The 14,496-nt window shown below is 42.5% G+C and overlaps 1 protein-coding gene across 1 annotated transcript; it reads right to left on the reverse strand.

The window, feature by feature from the left end:
• Positions 1–1,785, reverse strand: SPATA45 (spermatogenesis associated 45). Its single transcript, XM_060078467.1, has 2 exons — positions 1,512–1,785; positions 1–74 (listed from the first exon to the last, which is right to left on the reverse strand). Exons 1-2 carry the CDS (start codon positions 1,783–1,785, stop codon positions 1–3), a joined length of 348 nt encoding a protein of 115 aa, XP_059934450.1.
• Between the last annotated feature and the right edge of the window lie 12,711 nt (positions 1,786–14,496).

The following is a 14,496-nucleotide window of genomic DNA, read 5'->3' on the forward strand; positions in this document are numbered from 1 at the left end:
CTAAGACACCAAGTCTTCTGTTTTTAAGGCAAGTTTAAGTAAGACTATCCCTCTTTTGGCCTCCATATCTACAACTGGAAAATTAAAGAGAGAGCTTCAATATGCCTGTGAGTCTGTTTCTGTTTTGTAGATAGATTCATTTCTGTCATATTTTAGATTCCACATATAAGTGATATCATATGGTATTTGTCTTTCTCTTTCTGACTTACTTCACTTGATATGATGATCTCTAGTCCATTCATGTTGCTGCAAATGGCATTATTTCATTCTTTTTTATGGCTGAAATTGTGCAGATTCTCTTAGAATTAGGAACACTAAAGGCATTCCTCCTTGTAAAAGAGTTATTTTTTGAGTAAAATAAAAACATGGCTGTTACAGACTAACTTTAAAACATCAGTTTTCCAGGCTATGCCTCATCGCCCTCTCTACCCCATGTACAAAGAGTATGGAGTGGACTTCCCTGGTGGTGCAGTGGTTAAGCATCTGCCTGCCAGTGCAGGGGACACGGGTTTGAGCCCTGGTCCGGGAAGATCCCACATGCCACGGAGCAACTAAGCCCGTGCACCACAACTACTGAGCCTGCACTCTAGAGCCCGTGAGCCACAACTACTGAAGCCTGCGTGCCTAGAGCCTGTGCTCTGCAACCAGAGAAGCCACCGCAATGAGAAGCCTGTGCACCACAACGGAGAGCAGCCCGCACTCGCTGCAACTAGAGAAAAGCCCGCGCGCGGCAATGAAGACTCAATGCAGCCAGAAATTAAAAAAAAAAAAAAAAGTATGGAGCAAGTGTAAAGTCACAGCCCCCTCATCAAAGAAGTTAAATTTCCAGTATGGCAATTCTTTTGTTTCTTATCTAACTTAATCATTTGTTGGTTGTATTTAACATAATTATACTCTTATTTTTTTTTCCAAATAAATGGAAAAAAATACCATCAATTGCTTGTCTTGACTTAGAAACAAGTGTTCACAGCTAAGGTATTTACCCGTTCCTCTTCCGCCCCCTGCAAGGTAATACCACCACCACACACACCCCTACCCCAAACTCCCTCCACATTTTATTGTTTCTCAGGACTTTTTGTTTGATATTTGTCATCAAAATCATTTCCATTTTATCTCAATTTTCCACATGAAACCTTTGCAGAGGCAGCAGAAATTGATGATAGAGGCCGCCTCTGGAGTTTTCTCAAAATACGGTTTTCAGGCCATCAGCATCAGAATCACCTTAGCCTGCTGAGAATGCAGATTCCAGGGCCCAAACTAGAGCCTATTTAATGAGCCAGCCTGGAGATGGACTCTGGGATCCTGTAAGCACAAGAATATGAGAATCTCTGGTCTGTAGTAGATCTCACATCAACTAGCGTAGTTTACTGATGCTTTTAACTTCAGACAGATTGTCTTTCAACTAACCCAGAGCAATATGTATGAACTTCTTTCAACCCCAGAAATAACTCCTAAGTTTACTTATGGATTCCTCTTGTCGATTGGATAGGAATCCTACCACAACATCTTACTTTTTAGCGGAAAGTGCCTTTTCTCCTTGTGAACAAGGAGACTCAGTTTGACCCAGGAGCTCCTGCCACTGTCAGGAACAGGTTCTTTGATCTGGGCATGAGTAAGGGACTTGTAGGCACCACTGAAATGCCTCTTTTGAACTCTCAATAAGCTGACTTGATTGCTTCTTTCCACCAAGCAGTTGGATTCACGCCTTTCATTTATCTCCTCCAGGAGATGTTTGTCTGCTTTAAGTTTTTTAATTATTTCACTGGTTCTGTTTACAGATGCCATTATGCTGACAAACTAATCAAGTGATTCTTGCTGTCCTGCTAACAAATGAAAAAAAAATACTATCAATTGCCTGCTTGACCTTGAAGCCAATATTCACAATCAGGTATTTACCAGTACCCCCAGTTACTTTATCAGGTAATTACCTCAGCCAGGTATTTCTCCTCCTGCAAATACCACCACCACTGTGCCCCCTCCCCGACCCTCTCTCCATTTCTTATTGCTTTCTAAGGTCTTGATATTTCCTCAGGGGAAAAAAAAAGGCCAAAAAAAGAGGATACAGTAAGAGAATATATTTTGGTTTTTAAAGTGATACTATGCATTGATTCTTGCTTTTAGGAACTTTTGTTGCTTTTTCTGATTATAAAAATAATATGTATTTATTGTAAGAAATGAAGAAAATACAGAACAGTATAAGGTAGAAAAATTAAAATCACTTGTAATCCAGAGACAACCAAATTAACATTTTTGGATGTTTCTTTCCCAATAAATATCCAAAGTTATTTTATTATACAAAGTATAGGAAATCTGCTGGCAGTCCAGTGGTTAGGACTCCGTGCTTCCACTGCCAGGACGCAGGTTCAATCCCTAGTCAGGGTACTAAGATCCCACAAGCCATGTGGCACAGCCAAAAAAAAAAAGTACAGAAGACATCAAACTGGCTATAGTTAAAACAAATTTTAAAATGTATAAGTCTTATTAACTATTTAGGAAGATTTTGCTTGTGAGGCCTGTAAATTTGTCTTTTTAGGCATTTAAAGTGCTTAAAAATCAGATATGCTAAATTTGCAAGGGAGATTTACAATATTTAAAGGACTTGTAAATATACTACCAGAGGTGTTTTAGTCTTTTCAACTTGGGTTAACCCATGCCCCGAAAATGTTGGTTTATACCCTTCCCATACTAATAAACCCATCCATCCTTATCATTATCCTAACAACTCTCATCCTAGGTACAGTAATCGTAACCACCAGCTCCCATTGACTATTCGCCTGAATTGGATTTGAGATAAGAATGAAAAAATAAGGATTATCATTCTTTATATGAAAATAGCTCAATTCATAAATAGAATACAAGACTCATGTTGAAATCAAAGGCTTTATTTATTTGTTTGTTTGTTTGTTTGTTTTTGGCTGCATTGGGTCTTCATTGCTGTGTGCAGGTTTTCTCTAGTTGCAGTGAACGGGGGCTACTCTTCATTGCAGTGCACAGGCTTCTCATTTCAGTGGCTTCTCTTGTTGTGGAGCACCAGCTCTAGGTGTGCGGCCTCAGGAGTTGTGGCACTCAGACTCAGTAGTTGTGGCTCACGGGCTCTAGAGCACAGGCTCAGTAGTTGTGGTGCATGGGCTTAGTTGCTCTGTGGCATGTGGAATCTTCCCAGACCAGGGCTTGAACCGGTGTCTCCTGCATTGGCAGGCAGATTCTTAACCACTGCACCACCAGGGAAGCCCCTCTTATGTACTTATGAGCTAATTTATATTTTGTTAAATGCCTATTATATAGATTTACTGCAAATAAAATGTAGATGTCTTAGTCACAAATTCACTGAGAAGATCACAAAATTCAAACCCTTATTACAAGTTGCCTGAAAACTGGAGCCAACTAAAATTAGACCCAGCAAGAGTCTAATGGTAAGAGCATGTGATTTGAAGTCAAAAAGATTTGATTCCGGGGACTTCCCTGCTGGCACAGTGGTTAAGAATCTGCCTGCCAATGCAGGGGACACGGGTTCGAGCCCTGGTCCAGGAAGATCCCACATGCCGTGGAGCAACTAAGCCCGTGCGCCACAACTACTGAGCTTGTGCTCTAGAGCCCGTGAGCCACAACTACCAAGGCCGCATGCTACAACTGCTGAAGCCCGCGCCTAGAGCCCGTGCTCTGTAGCAAGAGAAGCCACTGCAATGAGGAGCCCGCGCATCGCAAGGAACAGCAGCCCCCGCTCACTGCAACTAGAGAAAGCCTCCGTGCAGCAATGAAGACCCAACACAGCAAAAAAAATAAGTTAATTAAAAAAAAAAAAAAGATTTGATTCCCGTTCACGCTATGCTAACTATATGACCTTGGTTAAATTACCTTCTCTGGGCCTCAGTTTCCTTATATATTTAATGGGAATATCCAGATTACAGAGGGTCATAAGGATTAAATGAGCTAATACATTATCAAGAACTTAGTACAACCAAATCTCAATAAATGGTAACTTTAATATATTAATTAGGCACTGTAAAAAATTTTTTTTTGTTCAGTTGGATAAATATATAGTATTTTTGTCCCCCCAGTTATTAACCTGTTTACTTGCTATGTGATCAGGATCAGCTACATAATTTGTGTGCCCAGAGCAAAATGAAAAGGCAGGAACCCTTGTTGAAAAACTACTGAGAATTTCAAGATGGTGACAGCAGAGCATTAGAGCAAGTGGGGCCCTTTGGTGGGGGAAGAGGTTTGGCACTTGTGTGAGTGTAGAGGCCACATGCCTATGAAACTGACTGTATGTATGACATAGGAACAAGTCGATTTCTATGGTTAATTCACCCAGTTTTACAACCTCTTAAATGGAGATAAATAATGTGCCTAACCTATGGCTGTTTAAAGGGCTTTGAAAATATTAAGCACATATATAGAGTAGATCCTCATTACTCACGGATTCCATATTTGCAAATTCTCCTACTCACTAAAATTTATTTGTTATCCAATAATCAATACTGTGGAGCTTTCACAGTCATCCCCAAACATGCACAGAGCAGCAAAAAATCTGAGTCTCCTTGACGTGCACATCCCCAGCTGGGGTGCAACAAGGCAGCTCTCTGCCTTCTTATTTCAGCTCTCATACCATGTGTGTCCTTTTCCTGGTCCTTTTATAGTGTCCCATCTTTTTTTTTTTTTCATTTTGGTTCTTTTCATTGATTTCACTGTTTAGAATGCCCCCCCAAGCATAGTGCTAAAGTGCTGTCTTGTGTCTCTAAGCAGCAAGAAGGCTGTGATGTGCCTTATGTGTGTTAGATCAGCCTTGTTCAATAATGAGTTATAGTGCTGTCGGCTGTGAGTTCAACATTAATGAATCAACAACATATATTAAATATGTTTCTTTAAACTGAAACACACATAAAAGAAAATTATATATTGATTGGTTGACAAAAATGCTGTGCCAAAGGTCACAGGAGCCTAACCCTGTATTCTCCCTAAGAGCAATGGCTCAATATCTGTTAATTCAGTGTTCAGGGCCACTTCGTACAACATAACTACCACAATAACAAGAATCAAATGTATATATACAGAAAATATATTACTGTTTCTATAGGTCTATTATTATAAATTACCTTTTATCATACAGCAACCCAACGCCTATTTGAAGTCCACTGGTGTGGATGAGCCTACTGAGATGTTACCCTGGCGATGGAATATTCTGATCTGTGCCATTCCAACTTTGTTCCATTCATAGAATCCTGGTTAAGAGTTTGGAGTCAGAGAGACCATTTAGTTATCAGCCATGTGTCCTTGAATAAAGTACTCAATCTCTCTTAATATCAGTTTCTTCATCTGCAAAATGGGATAAAGATACCTATTTCATTAAGTTGTGTGTTTGTGTGTATACGGTGGAGGAGGGAGGAGTTGGAATTGCTACAGAGAAAACCCACAGACCCCAAATGGCATCACTTATACTAAAGCCCATGATGCCAAGCCTAGATTTAATACCTAATGTAATTGCAGTTTCCATCTTTACCAGAAATGCAGTCTTAATCAACCAGTCTGGAATTTTCTGGTCAGCACCAATAAGGTAATCTGCCATGTAGGCCCTCTTCATCCTTCAGAGGAAGAAGAGGCAATCTGCATGATGAAAACCTTGACTTTCTCTTCCCCCACCCCCACCCCGGACCCCAAAATAAGATATCCTGGCCTAAAAACAACCCTTTTTTTCTTTTGCCAATAGCTCCCTTTCCGCACCCTTCTTCCTATAAAATCCTTCCATTTTGTACAAGCCTGGAGTGCCCTTCTACTTGCTAGGTGGGATGCTACCCAGGTCATGAATTGCCTAATAAAGCCAATTCAATATTCAGATCTACTTGGCTGAATTTTGTTTTTTAACAGAATTAAATGAGATATGCATATAAAGCTCTTTGCATTGTGCCTGGCATCAATTTATTATATGCACTGATATTTCTTGAGCACCTATTCTGTGCCTGGTACTGTTCTGGGTACTGAGGGCAAATAGGTACCTGCCCCCAAGGAGCTTATAGTCTGAGAGTTTGTGGTAGGTACTTAGTAAATCGTAGCTGTTTTTACTGATTTTATTAAAACGTCATGTTTTACTTGGGTAATTATTTTATTCGAATGTTTTTTCTCAGAAGTAGATGTCTCCAACTTAAAAAAATCTTCAGAAATACATTTCACAAATACAAAAGTCATCATTTCTTTATCTCTTTACAGAAATTAGTGATAGAAGAAAGAAATTGGTATTGAAGAAAGCAGTTCACAATGCCAGAGAAATTAATTCCCTAAAGAACTATATCAAGGGTCAGCAAAAGAAACTAAATCCCCCAACTCTAATGAGACTGGAGTACAAAAACCATTCAGACCAAAGCAGGGCACTTGCTAAAGATAAGAAGGTATTTTTTTCATTTTTTTAAAACAAAGCTCCCAGATATGCAAAAAACTTATCAAGAGGCTTCATCAATTGGGCACAACCCTGGCACCTGAGGGCCAGGGGCTATATTCAAGTCCTCCTTTATCAGAGTGCAACCTGGAGGAAGATTTCTACATCTTTGAGCTTCAGCTTCCTTAACTGCTAAATGGGGCTGATATCAGTATTGTGAGGATTAAACAAGATAATAGATGAAAGGTCTTGTAAACTATAAAGTACAATACAAGCATTATGAGTTCTTCTAAAATGTGTAATAGATTAGACTTTTAATTCAGGAAGTTGTGTGTGCTGTGCCCAAGAGTAACACTCATTATTTTACAACATGATAATATGTGACAGACTTCCCTGGTGGCGCAGTGGTTAAGAATCCGCCTGCCGATGCAGGGGACACAGGTTCAATTCCTGGTCCAGGAAGATCCCACATGCCACGAAGCAACTAAGCCCATTCACCACAACGACTGAGCCTGCGCTCTACTGCCCGTGAGCCACAACTACGGAGCCCGCATGCCTAGAGCCCGTGCTCTGCAACAAGAGAAGCCACCGCAATGAGAAGCCCACGCACCGCAACGAAGAGTAGCCCCCACTCACCACAACTGGAGAAAGCCCGCGCATAGCAAGGAAGACCCAGGCAGCTGAAAATAAACAAATAAAATAAATAAATTAAAAAAAATAATTTGTGACATAAGAAACCCAATTTGAATAATTCTTAAGCCAACAAAGTTTCCTTGTTCAAAGATTACTCTCCCAGAAGAGATTTCAGGCTGCATTCTAAGGTACCCCACCCCTTTTTTCTTGGACTTGTTCTCATTTGCTACGCTCTGCAAACTGTCAAACTAAATAAACCTGGGAGGAAACAATCAAGAGAAAAAGTGTTTATTTGAGATTTAAAAATTGCAATTGGGGACTCAGGTAGCAACACAAAGAGTACCCTGCTGGGGAGTAAAAGTCAGGGGCTTTTTTTTTTTTTTTTTTTTTTTTTTTTTTGCGGTACGCGGGCCTCTCACTGTTGTGGTCTCTCCCGTTACGGAACACAGGCTCCGGACGCACAGGCTCAGCAGCCATGGCTCACAGGCCTAGCCGCTCCGCAGCATGTGGGATCTGCCCGGACCGGGGCACGAACCCGCGTCCCCTGCATCAGCAGGCAGACTATCAACCACTGCGCCACCAGGGAAGCCGAGGCCAAGCCATTTTAAGGTCTGCATAAATTTTGCCAGTTGAGTCTTAACAATGCCATTTGTTCTTTCCCTCAGTCCAGAGGACTGAGGGTGCTAAGTACAATGAAAACATTGTAGAATAGGGCAAACCTCACAGACTTGTTTCATTACATGGCCAGTAAAATGTATTCCCTGGTCACTATGCAGTTCTGAGGGCACACCCCATGTGGGTATAACATTCTCCAACAATATTTTTGCAACTGCTGAGGCAGCGGCCTGCCGGTAAGGGAATGCTTCAGTCCAATGAGGAAACATGCAAATCACAACAAGAACAAATGTATAGCCTTTCATACCTTAAAAGGCCCTTTAGGGAAATCAAAATATCCAGGGGCAGTTTGGATAGTTCCTCTGGGTTTCCCGCCCCCCCTGGGTTTTTTTTAAGGATGTACAGTACAAGTACATTGCCTTGGAGGCCTTAAATATATTTTCCCAATAGTATTGTCTCATTTCTCATGACCCAGTGGGTCATCTGATGAGTCATTTCCATCAGGGGTCTTTACATGGACTCTGGAAAGACAGGTCTTCTTTTGGGGCCATACTATAAATTAGTTAATGGGCTAAAAATACAGCCATTATCATCCCAATAAAGCCTTTATGCCATGCCTTAGATTGGGCTTCTTTGATCATTTCCATTAGATCCTCTTTCAGAATGTAGTCAAAACTTAATATAACCATTTCAGGTTGGATGGCTCATAAGACAGCTATTCTTGCAGCCAGATCAGCCAAATTATTTCCTTTGGTTTCATCTGAATTTAATTCTGAATGCCCAAGCACCTTAACGATGACTAGGACACATGGAAGTTGGATTGATTCCAACAACTCATTCACCCAATTTGCATTCTTAATCTGGTTTCCTGCCTGAGGTCAAGAATCCTCTTTGTTTCAAAAGTGCCAAGGTCAGAAACTACCACAAAGTGACTGTCTATATAGATATTCACAGTTTTACCTTCTGCTAGGGTTCAAGCTCAGTTAAAGTGTGGAGTTCTGCATGCCAGCTGCAGTAGCAGTAGTCAGTGGAGCTTCCTCAATTACTTCAAAGGAGGAGGTGATTGCATACCCGGCACAGTATTTTCCTTTGTCATTTTTCAAATAAGAACCATCGGTAAACTTAAATTTCAGCATTAGCAATACGGGTTTCTTGTAAGTCAGCTCCAAGGATTAATAACTGATCAGTCAGGGTCAAACAGCCGTGAGGAGTTTCATCAGTAGGTAAAGGGAGAAGGCTTGCAGGGTCAAGGTTGTTGCAGTAGGAAAGGGTTATGTGAGAAGTTAGTCACAATATTTCATATGAGGTGAGACAGCTTATAGAAGGGCAGAGTGTGATAAGAATTGAGCAAGGCTTCTGTTGCATGGGGAACACAGATGATAAGTGGACAGCCCATAACTATTCCCTCAGTTGATTTTGTAAGATCTGCTGCTGCGGCTGAAATAGCTCTCAGGCATGGGAGAACACCTCTGGCTACAGGGTCTAATTGTTGACTGCGATAGCCAAGGGGTCGGTGTTGACAGCTGTGCCTTTGAGTAAGCACACCTAAGGCATTCCCCTCCCTTTTGTACACAAAGAGGGAAAAAGGAAGCTGGTAATTAGGATGACCTAAAGCAGGTGGTCTGAGAAGTCCGCTTTTCAGGTTTTGGAGAGTCATAAAGATATTTTCTTCCCAATCTAAGGGATCTGGTCTTTCAGCTTTGAGCAGTATATAAAGAGAGTGGGCAATTAAGGAAAAATCAGGTATGCAGTTCCCATAATATCCAGCCAGACTCCAAAACCCTTGAAGTTGTCTTTTGGTCTGTGGCTACTGGAAATGTAAGACACTGGATCCTATTAGGGTCTAAAAGGAGTCCTTTATATGAGATCAGTACCCTAGGTATTTGACCTGCATTTGAACAACTTCTAATTTCTCCTTAGAGACCTAATGAACTTTAGCTGCTAATGGCTTGAAGAGACTGATGCTATTTTGCTCACTTGCTTCCTTAGAAGAGGAACAGAGAAGTTCATCAACATACTGTAAGAGGGTAGATAGACCCTTGTGGAAAAAAATGACATCTACTAAATCCATTTTTAGGATCTGTGGAAAGTAGGAAGGGCTTTCCATATAGCCAGGTGTATAGTTGTCCTTCCCACATGAAAGCAAATAAAAATTGACTGTCAGGATCCATGGGGATGCTGAAAAAGGCACTACAGAGGTCTGTTATGGTGAAAAATTTACCCTCTGTAGGTATTGCTATTAAAAGCATATGAGGGGCTTCCCTGGTGGCGCAGTGGTTGAGAGTCTGCCTGCCGATGCAGGGGATGCGGGTTCGTGCCTGGGTCTGGGAAGACCCCACATGCCGCGGAGCGGCTGGGCCCGTGAGCCATGGCCGCTGAGCCTGCGCTGAGCCTGTGCTCCGCGACGGGAGAGGCCACAGCGGTGAGAGGCCCGCATACCACAAAAAAAAAAAAAAAAAAAAAAGCGTATGAGAGTTAGGGATGGTCAGATGATGAGGGATAACGATGTTCTAAATAGCCCTCAAATCTTGGACAAATCTCTCTCTTCTTCCTTGGGGTTTCTTAATAGGGAGAATGGGTGTAATACAGGGACTGGTGCTAGGACCTATGGGGCCTTGTGTCGTATATTCCTCTGTGATTGGTTTAATTCCTGCTAAGGCCTCAGGATTTAAAGAATGTTGATTAATGCTTGGAAGAGTTGACCAGGGTCGATTTGAATATGAATTGGGGGAGCTGAATGAATCCACCCAATGTCAGCTGTGGATTTTTCCCAGAATGTCTCAGGGATTTCTTTGGGGAGTTTCAAGTTTATGTTATCTTCCAAGCTTGTCCTAAGGGCAAAAACTGCTAGTAGGGTTGAGGAGCTTGGAGTGCCAGGAGTTGCTGAGGGAACTGAATCCATCTCAAGCATAATTTCCCCCTTTTGAGAAAAAGAGATGACAGCATGATATTTCTCTAAAAAGTCTCATTCCAGGAAGTTGACAGGAGAAGAACCAACCAATAGGAAGGAATGGTGGTCCTGGAGGGAGCCCAGCTGGAAAGGGAAGGGAGGGGATGTATAAACTCTAGGGGGTTTACTAGATATTCTCACCATTTGAATTATCTCAGTGCTCTGAGGAAGGGGTTGTTTGGGATTGGTGGGACTGAGCACAGAAAGTGTGGCTCCAGTTAAGACAAGGAGCTCATTTCCAATCACAAGGGAAGTTTCACCCAGATGATTAAGGGGAAGGACTGGAAAACCCCTTGTTTGTCCTCAGAGCAAGCTCAGTCCATAAGAGGAGCTGAAGGCTTAACACGAGAGGATTGTTTAAAGTGTTTTAGTATGAGGCAATTCTTTTTCCAATGGCCACGTTTCTTCCACAAATGGCAGATATTTTTAGTCTGAAGGCTTTGATTTAGTTTGTTGAAGCCTCTGGGAGGAGTTTGATAGCTGTTGAAGCAGTAAGTTTATGATTTTAGTGGCCTCTCATTTATTTGAATTTTGAATAGTCCGGCCCAGTTGGTTTACCAAATTAACCAAATCAGGAGTGGCCATGGTTTCCCAATTAAGTTGGGCTCACTTTACTAGAATTGTGAGATCTTCATCTGGGCCACTTCTAAACATGGCGTTAAAGACCACCTTAGTGGACTCTGCACGGGAAGAGAGTCTGTTAATACAAGTTCATGTGCCCAGCGCACAGTAAGGCCAAGCAAACTGAAATGTCGGAGTTTGGAGCAGAGAAAAGTTTATTGCAAGGCCATACAAGGAGACGAGGTGGCTCATGCCCTGAAAAGCCTCGAGCTCACCAAACGATTGAGGCAAAGCATTTTTAAAGACCAGGAGAGGGGTGGGTCGCAGGGCACGTGATCAGCTCGTGCACAGTTCTCTGATTGGCTGATGGTGAGGCAACAGCGTGGTGTCACAGGGGTTAACGTTGTCAGTCCTTAGGTTCCAGGAGGCCTGGGGCTATGTGCTCATGGTCATCAGGTAGTTTTTCCATTTGGTGTGGGAAGGGGGGTTCACAGCTGCAAAACAACTCAGGAAATGTGCATCAAACACTATTATCTAGGGCTTCCCTGGTGGCGCGGTGGTTGGGAGTCCGCCTGCCAGGGCAAGGGACGCGGGTTCGTGCCCCGCTCCGGGAGGATCCCACGTGCCGCGGAGGGTCTGGGCCCGTGAGCCATGGCCGCTGGGCCTGCGCGTCCGGAGCCTGTGCTCCGCAGCGGGAGAGGCCACAGCGGTGGGAGGCCCGCGTACCGCAAAAAACCTAACAAACAAATAAAAACCACTATTATCTAGAATCTTATGTATTGGATGGAGCACACTTTGGTCCAGGAAGGTCAACCTAATTACACTTCAAGGTTTTTCTCTCAAGGGACCTCTTATTTATAATAACCAGCCTTCCTCCCGCCGGCTTGGATTGTCCTGTTCCAACTGTCACGCCACAGCCGCCACTTTGTGGTGCCGAAACGCCGAGGGTGAACCTGTGTGCAATGCTTGTGGACTCTACATGAAACTCCATGGGGCGCCTTGACCGCTTGCTATGAAAAAAGAGGGAATTCAAACGAGGAAGCGAAAACCTAAGAACATAAATAGTCAAAAGCTTGCGCTGGTAATAGCAATAATTCTGTTCCCATGACTCCAACTTCCACCTCTTCTAACTCAGATGACTGCAGCAAAAATAATTCCCCTACGATACAGCTGACAGCCTCAGGGACCCTCCTGGGCCGGCTGGTTCTTCGTGCGCCTGGCTAGCGTGGCAGCGGCGGTGCCGGGAAGAGCCTGCTGGAGCCGTTATCTGTGAGCAACTGGCAGAAGCGTTTGTGAAAGGCATCTGTGTTGACAAAGTGACATTTTCCCATTTTGGTCCCAGTTTATCACGTTGGAGGGCAGCTGGCTTTGTGAATGACTGCTTTATAGGATTTTGTGAGCGCTGTAGGTGAGGGGGATGTTATTATATCCACACAGCAAGGTTGAGTCCTTCTTCAGCTTGGCGTTTAAAACCTCCAGTGATGATGGGTCTGCCCCGTGGATCTCCAGCGGCCCCTGTGACTGACGGGGTGGAAATTAGTCCTGCAGGGTTGTCCTCGTTTAATAGGGACAACCAAGCTACAAAACAAAGGACAATCGTAGGCATACTCCCAGTGGAGCAAGGAAACGGGCCACACCCTCTACTTAGAGATACAAGTGGCAACATACCTGCTCCTCCCCCTTTCCTTAATGACTGTGATTTAAAGCACAGAGACGGTTGCAGAGACCGTATCAGACTTACTGTTTTAATTCCCCTCTGAGAAGTCAGCTGTAGGAGGTCACCAGTAGGCATTCCTAGAGGACTTCTTTTAAGTTCTGATGGCCCTGCATGTGGGCATATTCAGTGGTGGTACTATCGTGACCTGGCACCTGAGCAAACCTGGCTGGAGCTGAGTATTCTGGAGCACACGAAAATCATTCTTGCACTACTCTGAAGCCTCATTTTGTTGACTTTGTGGCATGTCTTAGCTTTATGTACATGTTGCTCCTTTGTGTTTTAACTAGACCTCTGTCTCATTTCTTCTGATGGTCATTAGGTTGCTGACCCTGCTCCCTTATGACTCAGTGTGGTGTGTAAGTTTTGGAGGTGGAGGGAGGGCAGTTTGTCTCCTGTATGAGAACAGGAAGACCCGTTGCTGCTGCCGGGCAGCCTGGTATTAAAATAGCCCCTGTCTTGTTCCTTTGGAATTCTTTTTTTAAATTATTGCAATAAATGATTTATTTGCTTTCATTTATATAATACTTACTATTCATTAGACCTTATTATTTTTCATTTTTCTTTGCCTTACTTTCTCTGTATTTAAAAAATTTTGTAAATTATTTATTTTGGGGGACCTTGCCATGTGGCATGTGGGATGTTCCCTGACCAGGGGTCGAACCCGTGACCCCCTGCGTTCGGAGCGTGGAGTCCTAACCACTGGACCACCAGGGAAGTCCTATCAGAATTTTATAATCAGTTTCTTGTATGGAATTCTTTGTGTTTGTTAAGAAATGTGTTGAACTTAAGTTTGTTTTTTGTTTTTTGGGTTTTTTTTGCGGTACGCGGGCCTCTCACTGTTGTGGCCCTCCCCTTGCGGAGCACAGGCTCTGGACGCGCAGGCTTAGTCGCCATGGCTCACAGGCCCAGCCGCTCCGCGGCATGTGGGATCTTCCCGGACCGGGGCACGAACCCGTGTCCCCTGCATCGGCAGGCAGACTCTCAACCACTGTGCCACCAGGGAAGTCCTGAACTTAATTTTTGATAGAGTTGATTAACTTTGTGACTTTTGAACTTAAAGATAAATTTCCTCCAAATGGTTTTTTTTTTTCATTCAGTCTGAAATCTTCTTTATCTGTAGATTTACTGAAAAATGTTTATTTAGTGACCTAAATAGACATCAGATTTTCTTTGGCATTTATAGTCTCTGTGGTTTGTAAGAATATTTAAATTTTTCATTGAATTCCATTTATTGACTGAGTTATGTTTTATGGTGTTTGTTGTTATTCGGAGGCAAATATGGTAACATTCTATTTCAGCAATTCCCAAATAAGATTTAATAAGTAGTCTCTATATATTCTATCCCTCTTAGGACTTGTAACTAAAAATTTGTAAAACTGGAGGATACTTTACATATATACACAATATATAAAATGCATATGTATATTGTATATATGTATGTAACATATAATATACAAAAACTTTATAACTTATCCCCCAATTTATAGATAAAAGTGATCTCTTAATTTTCTTTGGGACAGGAAGGATTAATTTGATAAAATGAGCAATAAGACAATGGCTGAGGATAAAAAAATCACTGAACATGTTTTGCCTGCCTAAAAGTAGTTCTATAGATAATTATTTTAAAAAATTAAAGTCTACTTAAGTTTA

The sequence above is a fragment of the Mesoplodon densirostris genome, chromosome 2 (genome assembly GCF_025265405.1).
Source record: "Mesoplodon densirostris isolate mMesDen1 chromosome 2, mMesDen1 primary haplotype, whole genome shotgun sequence".
Taxonomy (NCBI): Eukaryota; Metazoa; Chordata; class Mammalia; order Artiodactyla; family Ziphiidae; genus Mesoplodon; species Mesoplodon densirostris.

What these genes read in the sequence shown, in the direction of transcription:
- SPATA45 (XM_060078467.1), bottom strand. Translation starts at nt 1,785, where the DNA reads ATGGCATCTGTAAACAGAACCAGTGAAATAATTAAAAAACTTAAAGCA. An exon ending in AAGGCACTTTCCGCTAAAAA is followed by an intron (nt 75 to 1,511) that starts GTAAGATGTTGT and finishes TTAATTTTCCAG; the next exon opens with TTGTAGATATGGAGGCCAAA.